The 11,014-nt window shown below is 43.7% G+C and overlaps 4 protein-coding genes across 4 annotated transcripts; 3 read left to right on the top strand and 1 right to left on the bottom strand.

Moving 5' to 3' along the window:
- Nucleotides 1-333: 333 nt before the first annotated feature.
- On the top strand, nt 334-2,197 carry SS1G_03816 (hypothetical protein; the record flags this gene model as incomplete). The annotated part of the gene is made up of 2 exons (XM_001595677.1): nt 334-2,080; nt 2,121-2,197. 2 exons carry the CDS (start codon nt 334-336, stop codon nt 2,195-2,197), a joined length of 1,824 nt encoding a protein of 607 aa, XP_001595727.1.
- A 374-nt stretch (nt 2,198-2,571) lies between these two features.
- On the bottom strand, nt 2,572-4,809 carry SS1G_03815 (hypothetical protein; the record flags this gene model as incomplete). Its single annotated transcript, XM_001595676.1, has 1 exon — nt 2,572-4,809. One exon carries the CDS (start codon nt 4,807-4,809, stop codon nt 2,572-2,574), a length of 2,238 nt encoding a protein of 745 aa, XP_001595726.1.
- Nucleotides 4,810-5,127: 318 nt separating this feature from the next.
- On the top strand, nt 5,128-6,670 carry SS1G_03814 (predicted protein; the record flags this gene model as incomplete). Its single annotated transcript, XM_001595675.1, has 3 exons — nt 5,128-5,385; nt 5,477-5,597; nt 6,534-6,670. The coding sequence occupies 3 exons, from the start codon at nt 5,128-5,130 to the stop codon at nt 6,668-6,670; spliced, it is 516 nt and encodes a 171-aa protein (XP_001595725.1).
- Nucleotides 6,671-8,457: 1,787 nt separating this feature from the next.
- SS1G_03813 (hypothetical protein) lies at nt 8,458-9,638 on the top strand (the record flags this gene model as incomplete). Its single annotated transcript, XM_001595674.1, has 2 exons — nt 8,458-8,679; nt 8,736-9,638. The coding sequence occupies 2 exons, from the start codon at nt 8,458-8,460 to the stop codon at nt 9,636-9,638; spliced, it is 1,125 nt and encodes a 374-aa protein (XP_001595724.1).
- Between the last annotated feature and the right edge of the window lie 1,376 nt (nt 9,639-11,014).

Genomic DNA, 11,014 nt, shown 5'->3' with positions numbered 1-11,014 from the left:
GACAGCGTATAGTTATCAATTCCTTCAATCCTCCAGCTTCCGATACCAATCCAGTAGTTCTTGGGTATGACTTGCTATTTCCATTATCAGTTATCTGATCATATTGAACCAAATAGCTTCCTGTGATCGCACAGTCTTGGTTTCTGAGGAAATATTCAATAGGTAGGACGCGAAAATAACATGCAAGGCTATAATTCAAGGCTGAGAAACAAGGCTAATAAACAAGGCTGAGAAAGTGACGACCCGATTTAGTGCCGGCTATGACGCTTGCATTTTCTCCCCTCATCAACATCATTGAACTTCCTGCTTCGAGTTTAACCATGAAAGTTCCAAATGCCACCAACAAAGCTCCCTCAATCTACAGGGCTCACAATCACTAATCCCCTCATATTATATCGTGCTCTATTAGCTACGAAAGTCATTGACCCCGATCCAGCTCAACATCGCATAGCTTTACATCTACAAAAGTTATATCTACGATTGAAGGATTATAAGCCTCAATCCGAATATGGAGCTCGACTCAAAGCAATTAGTCAGGCAATTAATGATGGCCAAAATGAAGAAGATGGACGAACGGTAGCAGTACCTGGTCATCCTTTGAGGAACAATCCACTGTTTGCCCATCTTTTCAAAAGAAAAGAACGTCGAGATACACTTGCAATGACAAGAGTCCTTACAAGCCATGAATCAGCAATGAAGATGGATTCCCCTCAAGGTATATTGCTTCATGGTGAGGTTGGGACTGGAAAGTCAATGCTATTGGATATGCTAGCAGATAGTCTACCGAACAGCAAGAAAAGAAGATGGCATTTCAATACTTTCATGTTGGAGACGTTTGCACGATTAGAGCAATTAAGACAATCTCGCTCCAACCATGGAGATCTAGGCTCAGAGGACTACTCATTACTTTGGCTAGCAAAAGATATGATTGAAAAGTCACCGATCCTTTTCTTGGACGAGTTCCAGCTGCCAGACCGAGCTGCAAGTAAAATCTTGAGCAACCTTCTGACACCATTCTTTCAATTGGGTGGTGTACTAATCGCATCTTCAAATCGTATGCCAGAAGAACTTGAGAAGGCTAGTGGTATGGATTATGCCGTTTCAGGAAAAGGTGGCCTTGTGAAGAATTGGCTGGGCTTAGCTAAACCCCAGAAGCTCGACATGTTCTCTGGTCGGAATGAGTTTTCTAGTTTTGTTGGAGTTCTGAAAGCCAGGTGTGAGATCTGGGATATGGGGAAGGGTGGTAGAGATTGGAGGCGAAGAGAAATCGAGGATGTTGATGATGAAACGACGAAAATGTCTGAAATCATGCGGGAGGAAATGATAGAAGGGTTTATTGGGCTTGAAAAACTTTCATCTGCCAATGTTGGACTAAGATATGACCAAAGTGTTCATGCAGAGAACGATGGCAAGACAAATGAGAAAATTGCCAAGGTCAATACTCCTAAGAAGTACCTTCTCACTTCAGACAGTGATGATGCTTGGGAGAATCTAGTAAAATCAACTTTTCCATCATCTCCAGAACCAATCCCATGGCAATCAACCACCCTCCTCGTCTATGGTCGTACAGTACCCGTTCCCCGGCATCTCAATGGTATTACCTACTGGGACTTCCCCACTCTTTGCGGAGGTGCTTTCGGTCCTGCAGACTATATTACCATGGCTTCCACCTTCCACACATTGATTCTTGATTCCATTCCTATCCTGACCCTGCTTCAAAAAAACGAAGCCAGACGTCTCATCACTCTCCTCGACGCTCTCTACGAAGCTCGTTGTAAACTCATCATCCGCGCTGCTGTCGGCCCAGACACCCTTTTCTTTCCGGAAACTACACTACCTTCCTCCTCAGACTCGGAATCCGAAAACCCCCAAGATGCCGTATACCCCGAAACGCTCTCTGAAATCTATCAAGATCAGACTTCTCCTTTCCGTCCGAATATTTCTACCTATATCGATACCTCCGGTACTAAAACTGGATATGACCCAGATGAAGATGCAGATTTCGGTCCGGTTCCTGGGGCAGGTAATGAGATTGGAAGGCAGAAAGGAGTGGATTTCGGCAGGACGGAAAGCTTCACTGGTGAGGATGAGAGGTTTGCGTATAAGAGGGCGGCGAGTAGATTGTGGGAAATGTGTGGCGGGAGGTGGCATGCAAGAGGAGGAGACGAGAACGGGGAAGGATGGTGGAGACCGTTGAGTATGGAAGCTAGGCGGTGGGAAAGGAGGAATGGGGAGGCGAAGTTAGATGATTTTGGGGTTGCGGGTGTAGGGAAGAGGGAGGTAAAAGGTGATGTTAAGATGGGGGGATTTGTGGAGCTTGAGACGCCGGCGGGATTAGAGGGGAAGTTATTAGAAGAGAGGGAGAGGGGGAGATCGGGAAACGGAGGGGCGAAGAATTAGAGGAAATATATATTTTCTAGAAATGAGATCATTCAATTTGATATTTTAACACATACAACAGCTTTTCACAATATATCAATTCATTGCATTCAAGAGTAACAATGGCAATTGCCTGATATCCATCTACATAAATGTTGATAATTACACCTTCCCCACAACCTCCGCTCCAATCTACAACTTAAACCCACCACCCCCAGTAACAACCTCACTCGCCAAAATTCGCTTGCCCTCTACATCCCTCATCTCACCTCTCTTCCCAATAACCTTCACACCGCCCCTCTTCAACTCACCCACCACATCCTTCTTCTCCTTCGCCTTCTTACTAAGTACCTTCTCCCCCTCACCCATTTTCTTAATTCTTTCCTTCTCCCTCCTCCTCCTCCTCAATTTTTCTTCTCGACTCATTTCCTCTCGCGCAACGGGTGCCCCTCCACGTGTAATTTCTTTATTATCCTTCTTTTGACCCTCTACTACTTGTCCCGCCTTGTAGATTTCCTGCGGCGCAAGCATGGATTCGCCGCCCGCGATACCAGATGCGGTGGATGGTTGTGCATCTTCCATGCTGATTGTAGCGACGTCGCCTACGACTGTGAGACTAGGTGCTGCGGGCTTGGGTTTGTAGTGCCAGGAACTTAGGGCGTCGAGTTTGGCGCATACATCTTTCCATAGGTTTTCGATTTCTTTTTCTTGGGCTTGAACTTTCTCGTCCGATTTACTGATGTAGGTGTCTGGATTGGTGTTTTTGATGTGTTCTTCCTCGTAGATTTCCGCGAGACTCTGTTGGTTTTTGGAATCGTCGAGTTCGAAGAGTCCGCGACGGGTGTTCGCCGGAGTTAGGGAATCGGGACGACGTCGAATGACTTCATCGAATTCCTGGGCCAAGATTCTTCGCTTGATGAGTTCTTCGATGCTTTCGCTGACTTCCGCTGTAATGACAGGAACGGGTTTGCCGGTGCGTTCGAAATCGAGATCTTCTTCAAGGAGAGAGTTCATGGGTCGATCAACTGCTTTTGCCTCTCCTGATAATGTCCAATCACGTTTCGCGACGGATGCAGCTTCCAGGCGACGAATCTCCTCGCTAATTTTAGCTTGGCGACGTTCGTGAGCTGAGCGACGGGACTTAGGATCTGCTGGGTCGAGGTCCGACAGGGCATCTTCAGAATTGGCATCATCTTCGTCGTCAAACAGATCGCGTCGGACGTCAGCCATAGCTCGCTCCACAGCAGCTTCAACTTCTTCGGGTGCTGCGTTGGCTTTTTTGGCTTGTCTTTCAAGGTATTTTGCTTGTCGTTCTCCCTTGCCTATCTTCCTCGGTGGAGGTTCAAAGAAATCCTTGTAAAGAATGTCATTTGTGTTATCATCAGCTGCATCAGCAGCTTCGTCCAAATCCATATCATCATCATCCTCACTATCTCCTTCGGGCGCATTCAAATCCATATTACCAAACGTAGGTCCGTCTTCTTCTTCGTCATCCTCTTCGCCTGAGACATCCATAGCTTTCGCACGTTTCGAACTCTTATCTGCTTTAGCTGGCATAGACATTGGATCAGCACCCCAGTCAATATCTTCTTCGTCACTCGCTTCCCCAGTGAAAGGGTCTGCAGCAGCATCCTGTCTTTCGAGAAATTCTGTTTGTTTATTGAAGTCATCGATTGAGAAAAAACCATCGTTGAGTTTATTTGGATCCTCCACGAAAACTCTAGCTCCGTCATCATCTTCATCATCATCTTCGTCCTCGTCTTCTTCTTCTTCCCCGAAGCCTTCGAAAGCCTCCCCGTCATCCTGACCGTCCGTTCCGTCCTCTTCGTCAGTGTGAAATTCCTCTTCCATATCTTCGAGATCCTCATCTCCTTCCATGCTCTCATTATCCGAGCCAATTTCAAATCCATCTTCATCAAATTTCATCATATCAGAATTACCCTCTCCTTCGTTCTCACTTTCTTCACTCTCATCCCCACCAATTCCAAGTCCCTCAAGAGCTCTTTCTGCGTCTCCTTTCAGCGCATCTATAACTCTCTTAGCCTGTTCCCAAACTTGCTGAACCTCAAACCCTTGAGTATGTATTTTCCTAATCCTCAGCACGTCTCCTGCAGCCTCATCCCTCTCACCCCTCTTCCTCTTTTTCCTCTGCTCTTTCAATCTTTTAGCTTGTTCATCTCCCAACTTTCCCGCAAATCTATCCAATGTTTCTTTTGCATATTCCAAACTCGCATTGGGTAATTTCGACGAAGGCGCAATGAAGATATGTCGATTGGTTGGGGTAAGCGCAAATACTAAATCCTCAATTGAGCTTGGTACATTTGTGCCATTTTGGGTAGATATAACAGAGGGAACTTTAAGGGTTGGGGAGGCAGTCATGGTGTGTGAAGTTGATGTCGCCGAGGATGTAATGCTGCTTGTCGTCGCCATCATTGACTCTCAACTTCCCTATGATTGACAATTTTGAATTTTTTTTACTCGAAGCACAACGATAAGACTAGCGTAATTTACGATAACTACCACGTGACGTATATCAATACAATACCTCATGATGGTTTACTTTTGAAGATCTTTCCTCCCTTTCTTGATATATTCTATTTCTTTTCCGATATTTTGAACTTCGATTCTTCCTGAAGCTTTATCATCATTCCTCACCCATATACTTCCGCAACCAAGTGATTGATCGGACTGGAAGTACAAACATCAAAGTTGATTCACAAGACATGTTATCTTATCAGGAGCTTCCTGATGGAGGTTCATTTCACGACTGAACATGTCGATCGTTGCATTCTTGATGTATTTGCTGTTTTTCAGTCAGCTGAAAATGTGCAAAACCCTGCGCATCTTGTTCTCTGGGCTGCAATGCACGCACGACATCAACACAAACCCCTGTTGGCCGTTTATCGTGCCCGACGTTGCATGCGAAATCGGATACTTTTATCACATCCATCTCGATATAGTGGTTGGTTATGCATCGCCGTAGTACAACGGTCTGTGTTCTTGAAGGTCGGTCACACATGTACTTGCTGGTAGAGTATGATAGCATACACAAGGCTGAAATTTGAATTTTACTCGCGTGGGCTATTACTGCTTCTAGGTTTATCAATTGTACGACATTGACAACGCCATTGGAGACGGGAACTTTCAAGGGTTGGACATGCACATCGCCGGAAAGAAAGGGATTCCATATAGCCATCCAACACAACGCGGAGGGAAAAGTCAATTCTTCATGGCTTAGAGTATGGAAGTGTGGGGGGTCGATAGGTGGAAACACAACTTCCTAGATATTTTTCTATGGAAATTTGTCAATCTTATGACTTCATGTGTATTCAATTTCATATCGTCTCCTCTTTTGAGGTGCGGGGGCTCGGAGTAAGCCTCCGAGCAGAAGGAGAAGGCAACGTCGTCTTTTCCAAATCATCACCAAATTTGGTATGCCATCAGACTTTCCCTCCTATACCGAAATGTTTCACAGCTTCAGATGATATCACAATCATATTGATAGAGGGGTAATAGCATATCCTGAACATGAGGGGTTGCTAGGATGAACAATATTTTGATGGTCGGAAACAATCCAGCGTCCCATGCTTGGTATGTTGTAATAGATTTTTCTAGGATCATCTGAAAGTACAGGTACAAACAGAGATGTATTAAGGACCTACTATTTGCAAAGTTACCTGTAGTAAGAAATTTAGTTCATTGTATGTATCTGAGCAAAAGAAGTCACTATCATTCCAACAGATGTAGGTACTCATTCACTTGTGACTCGGGGCTACTGGCCTGTGTCGAAAGCATTGGCATTGGCATTGACATTTGCATATACATATACATATACGGTCTACATATGCAAGTCTTTTTTTGTCTTAACCAATGGTGATGAATCCAGAAATATTTCGTACCGCCACATCTTGATCCTGGCCTTATCGAATCTTGAAAAGTCAATCTCCACGGAAAGATCTGGCAATGTTTCACATGAAAAAGTCAAACTTAAAATTTAATTGAGAGCGGCATAGTTAAGTACGGAGTCCGGCTATCGGTAGGTCTGAGACTTCTGAGATATCCGACAAACCTCGATGCGGACTTCTTTCTGTCTCGTATCTGTTCCATCCGTCTACGACAATAATATATGAATCAATGCTTACTTGGGAAGGTAGTAAATGTTGTACAGTACGATGTTGTGGAAATGGGTTCTCCCAAGCCGGCTCAATATGCCTGTGCAGGTGCAGAAACTAAATCTCCAATTACCCCTCCAGTTGCAGGTATCGGATACCTCCTACCGGTACCCTACTAGTTCTTTTGCCCTACTAGTTTCCTTGCAGATTCTGGTAAACTTCCCACTTGGTGATTAACATTGAATTAAAGACACACACACCTTGTGTATCAATCATGATAACATTTTGACCTAATTGGTCATTGATAATGAAACTTTGTAAAAACACAATGTTTCTCCCCTTCCCTTTGTGACTCTGCTAGATGTAGAGTATGGAGTATACCTTTTCATTATTATCATCTTATTTCATTCAATTGGCTTGACCACTCTCAATCAACCATCCATAGTGACACGACATTGAACATCATCGCCACGTATCGTCTATGCTGTATAATGTATATAGAATATGCTCGGTACTCCGTACACCTGTTGATAGTAGTATAAGCACGAAAAGATCCTGCTTTAGACCTGCAATTATCTTTGCTACACACTCGCTACTCCTCCATCCACCACATTCCTAAATGTCTCCCCACCACTCGCTATATCTCGGCCCTTAAACTTAATCAATATCTATGCCCAATCAAGATGTCAGACTAAGAACCAAGCCCCAGCGAGACCCTTCATATGCAGTATGCACACCGTTGATACAATTGCAGCCATCAGACATCCCATAGTACAGAGCTAAGAAGGATACCGTTAAAGAAAAGAACGGAAAGGAACCAAACGAGCAGGAGAGACCATCGATGGCTGATTTCATGGTTCCAGACTTTCTTTTTTTCTTTCTTTTTTTTTCTCAGAAGAATCCAGATCCTCGCAGCTTCGTATTACCGTCCACATACCATAAAAGTTCCCTGATCCCCAACACCATTATTCCTGTACAGTAGATTTGTCGCTATCTTTGCTTTGCTTTGCTATCTGTAGCAGCTAACGCTAAAAGATATCGTCCATTCCGTATCTTCTTGCGACTGAGTTTGAGTTTCTAATGTTTCAAAGACTTGGATGAATTATCACATCTCACTTGCACGTCCATACCGCTCTTACCATACTTATCCCAAAGCAGAACTCGACCTTCGCTGTGTTGCTTTTGCTTCACTTACTGTACTTAGCCCCCCCTTAACAACTTGGCACTAGCTTTCAAAAACTTCAAGAAGCTTATCATCTATCCATTTCTATCCCTATCTCTCTCTCCCTCCATATTCGTCTTCATTTCTTCCCATACATTTTTGCGGAAAGTTGGATCGTATTTGCTGGGCCTGGAATTCTATATCCACTTATCCTCAGTGTCCACTGCCCTCCACCAAGTTTTTGCAATTGCGGGATATTATTGCGTATTAAATTTCCAAAGGATCCCACCAAGACCGCCATTACCCGCTCATGAAGGTTGTTGGACCGGAACAAAGGGGAACAAACTACCCTCGGATTTGCTATAGAAAGAAACAATTGCTCAGGGTATCTAATATCTTTTGACCCAAGAACACTTGGGAATGAAGTTCCGGTCAGCAATTTTCAGTCGGACTCTGTGCCAGAATGGGCGGGCATGTGAGTCGGAAACATTTTCCTTTTTATTGGGTGTGATATCCGAAATGTTATGAACGCAAATACTGACCAACCAACTTTTTTCGCTCTGGCGTTTAGAACAACCTCCGATTATGATGAACTGAAGAATTCGATAAAACACAATACCACGGGGGGACTCGGGGAAATCAATTGCGATTCCAGGTCATGTCGATACTGCTTTGGTCGCATTCGAGAATGAATTCTATACAGAGTTATCCAACCAACATGATCGGGTTGAGCTGTTTGTAAAGAGCAAGAGTGAGGAAATTGGTCGCAGACTACGTGAGTATAGGGCCGAGTCGGATTTTAAAATGGTCGACATTAATTGGATAATAGAATATCTATCGAACATTGTCCTTCGATTACTTGCAAGATGTGCAGAAAGCAACAGTGGGCAGATGACGAGGAAGAGGATGAATAAATTCTCCAAATATACTACTCAGATTGAAAGCTGTGGAGATGATCTTGCGAAATTGGATCGATTTGTCGAAGCACAGCGTGTCGCATTCTACAAGTTATTGAAGAAGTATACGGTAGGGAAAACTATATATAATACCAAACAATACAATAATCCATCTGACGTCATTAGAAATGGACTGGATCTCGAACCCTCAAGGAACGATTTGAATCCGAGATATTAGGAGATCCAAAAAGCTTTACGAGGCAAGATTTCGCTCGGCTACATTCACAATACAACGATCTCATAACCCTTATCCGAGCTTCTACTCCAGTAACCAGTGGGCCGTCTACTCCAAGTATGGGGTCCATAAGGGAAAGTCTCAACTGTGCTCCAACGCACACGCAAGAACGATCGCCGCCTCGACAAACATATTGGAATGAATACGATAATGGGAGCGATGTCGATCAAGACGAACCATATTACATATACACGGACCCGAATGAGGGAATGACGTTGCCTGGCGCAGAAGTTGTTGCAAGTGCGATTAAACGAACAAAGCAAGGAATAGAGAAGGTCAAAGACTGGTTCACACCCCATCAATCATCGCGAAATCGCGAACGGGAGCCACTATTGAGAGATCGGGATGGGGGATACTTTCAGCGAAGCCCGAACGGAACAACGAGTGGTTCAGTAACCGATGTGGATGAAGAAGCATATGCTTCCTCAGCGGATTTCCCACGCGGATATGTTGCACACTATGCTACCTTTCCTAGCGTAGCCGATCAAAGATTAAGTCGATTCCAAGAACAAACTCTGTTATTCACCATGATTGCTTGCTTCCTATTTTCGGCATTTTCTGAAGCCGCATCCACACTTCTTCTTGCAACAGGACGACACAAATTGAGGACAGAGGTTGACTTGGGCGCACTCATGGGTACCTTGTTGGGATTTTGTCTGGCTGCTGGTGGATTGATTTGCATGGCATGTCGGAATGAAAAACTTGGATGGATCCATCGCGGAGCTGTGCTTATCACCACAGCTATTTTGTTGATTGGGAGTATTATACTTCTGATTATGGTAATGGGGAATTAGACCTCTCATTACGATCATGAGTTAACGAAATACTCAAGACCCAAGGGCAAAACAACCGGTAAGCAATAGGTTATGGCAAGCGCAGAACATTAATAAAGTGGATGGCTAGCTTACATTTCAAGTTATTGCGCTTGCACGTAGCATTGCTTGGGGGTTTAGTTTTCTATAGGGGTTTTCAATCTCTGTGCTTACTTCATTGTTTACTTTTACGTTCTTCTAGCGGGCGCAACTTGCAACATGCAAGTTTCTTTTTCTGTTGAGATTTGGCATTACAGCATGGCGGGTGTGGCTTAAACTGGTTGTGAGATTTGATTAAGTGATTGATGGGACAATGCAACAGGCGGACGTTCCTTACGTAACGACCTAATGCTTTAGAATTGCATTTTATCATATAGAAGGATTGGAATTGGGGTACGCATTGATTGGATGGACGAATGGGTTCATTGATTTGAAGAGGCGCAACTAGGTGTATGAGGGGGATTATTGTATATTCTTGAGTTGGTGTTGATTACATTGATTGCATTGAGTGGGTTGAGTGGATTGGAGTTTCTAATTTCAGCGACGTGGTCGGTATGTAGATAATTTCGAATGTCACAGCAGAGCGCTATATGGTATAACGTGATGGTTATGGTGTAGTATAGTTAGTACCTAGCGTTGTATTTGAATGTTTATGAACTTTTTTCCCTTGCATGAATGATTGATTGGTGCGTGGACTGAGGATATTGATCCCTTGGTTATGGTTATGGTTATGGTCATAGTTATAGTAATGGTAATGAAATATATAGATACATCTCGGCGAGTATTGTATTTCCTTTTCGGCTGCTTATTTCTTTTCTTTCCTTCCCACTTCGGTGTTTTGAATGCATAGATACTAGGTAGTCCGCGACTCGTAGTTCAGATATTGTGTGCATAACGGGTGGAAAATTTGAAAATTTGAAAAAGTTGAAATGAGAGAGCTGGTGTGCTTGCTCCCTGAAACGTAAAGTGGAGACGGGAAGGGAAGGGAAGTGTTAGGAAAGAAAGAAATTTGAAGAAAGATTTGTAATTGTTTAAATTTTCCTGTTGTATTGTGTCGTACTGGGATTGTGTGTTTGTGTTTGGGGTAGTGTATAGAATAGTGTATACTCTGTAATTATAAGATTTATATATTCAACTATCTACGAAGTATTGGAGGTCATTGGAGGTTACTGGAGATCACTGAAGGTGGATTTTTGGATTGTGTGGGGGATCTAGAGCTCGGTGGGGAAGGGGGCGGTTTGTTGTATGTGGATACTGGATGGAGTTTGATGTATTATGGAATTGAAATTGAATTGGAATGCGGCTTAGAAAAATTTAATAATCTAGTAGGAATGCGGGCTGTGGACACTTGATGAAGT

Source organism: Sclerotinia sclerotiorum, genomic scaffold (assembly GCF_000146945.2).
Source record: "Sclerotinia sclerotiorum 1980 UF-70 scaffold_4 genomic scaffold, whole genome shotgun sequence".
Classification (NCBI taxonomy): Eukaryota; Fungi; Ascomycota; class Leotiomycetes; order Helotiales; family Sclerotiniaceae; genus Sclerotinia; species Sclerotinia sclerotiorum.
Note: the sequence above shows the minus strand (reverse complement) of the source record. Positions and strands in the feature narration are given on the sequence as shown.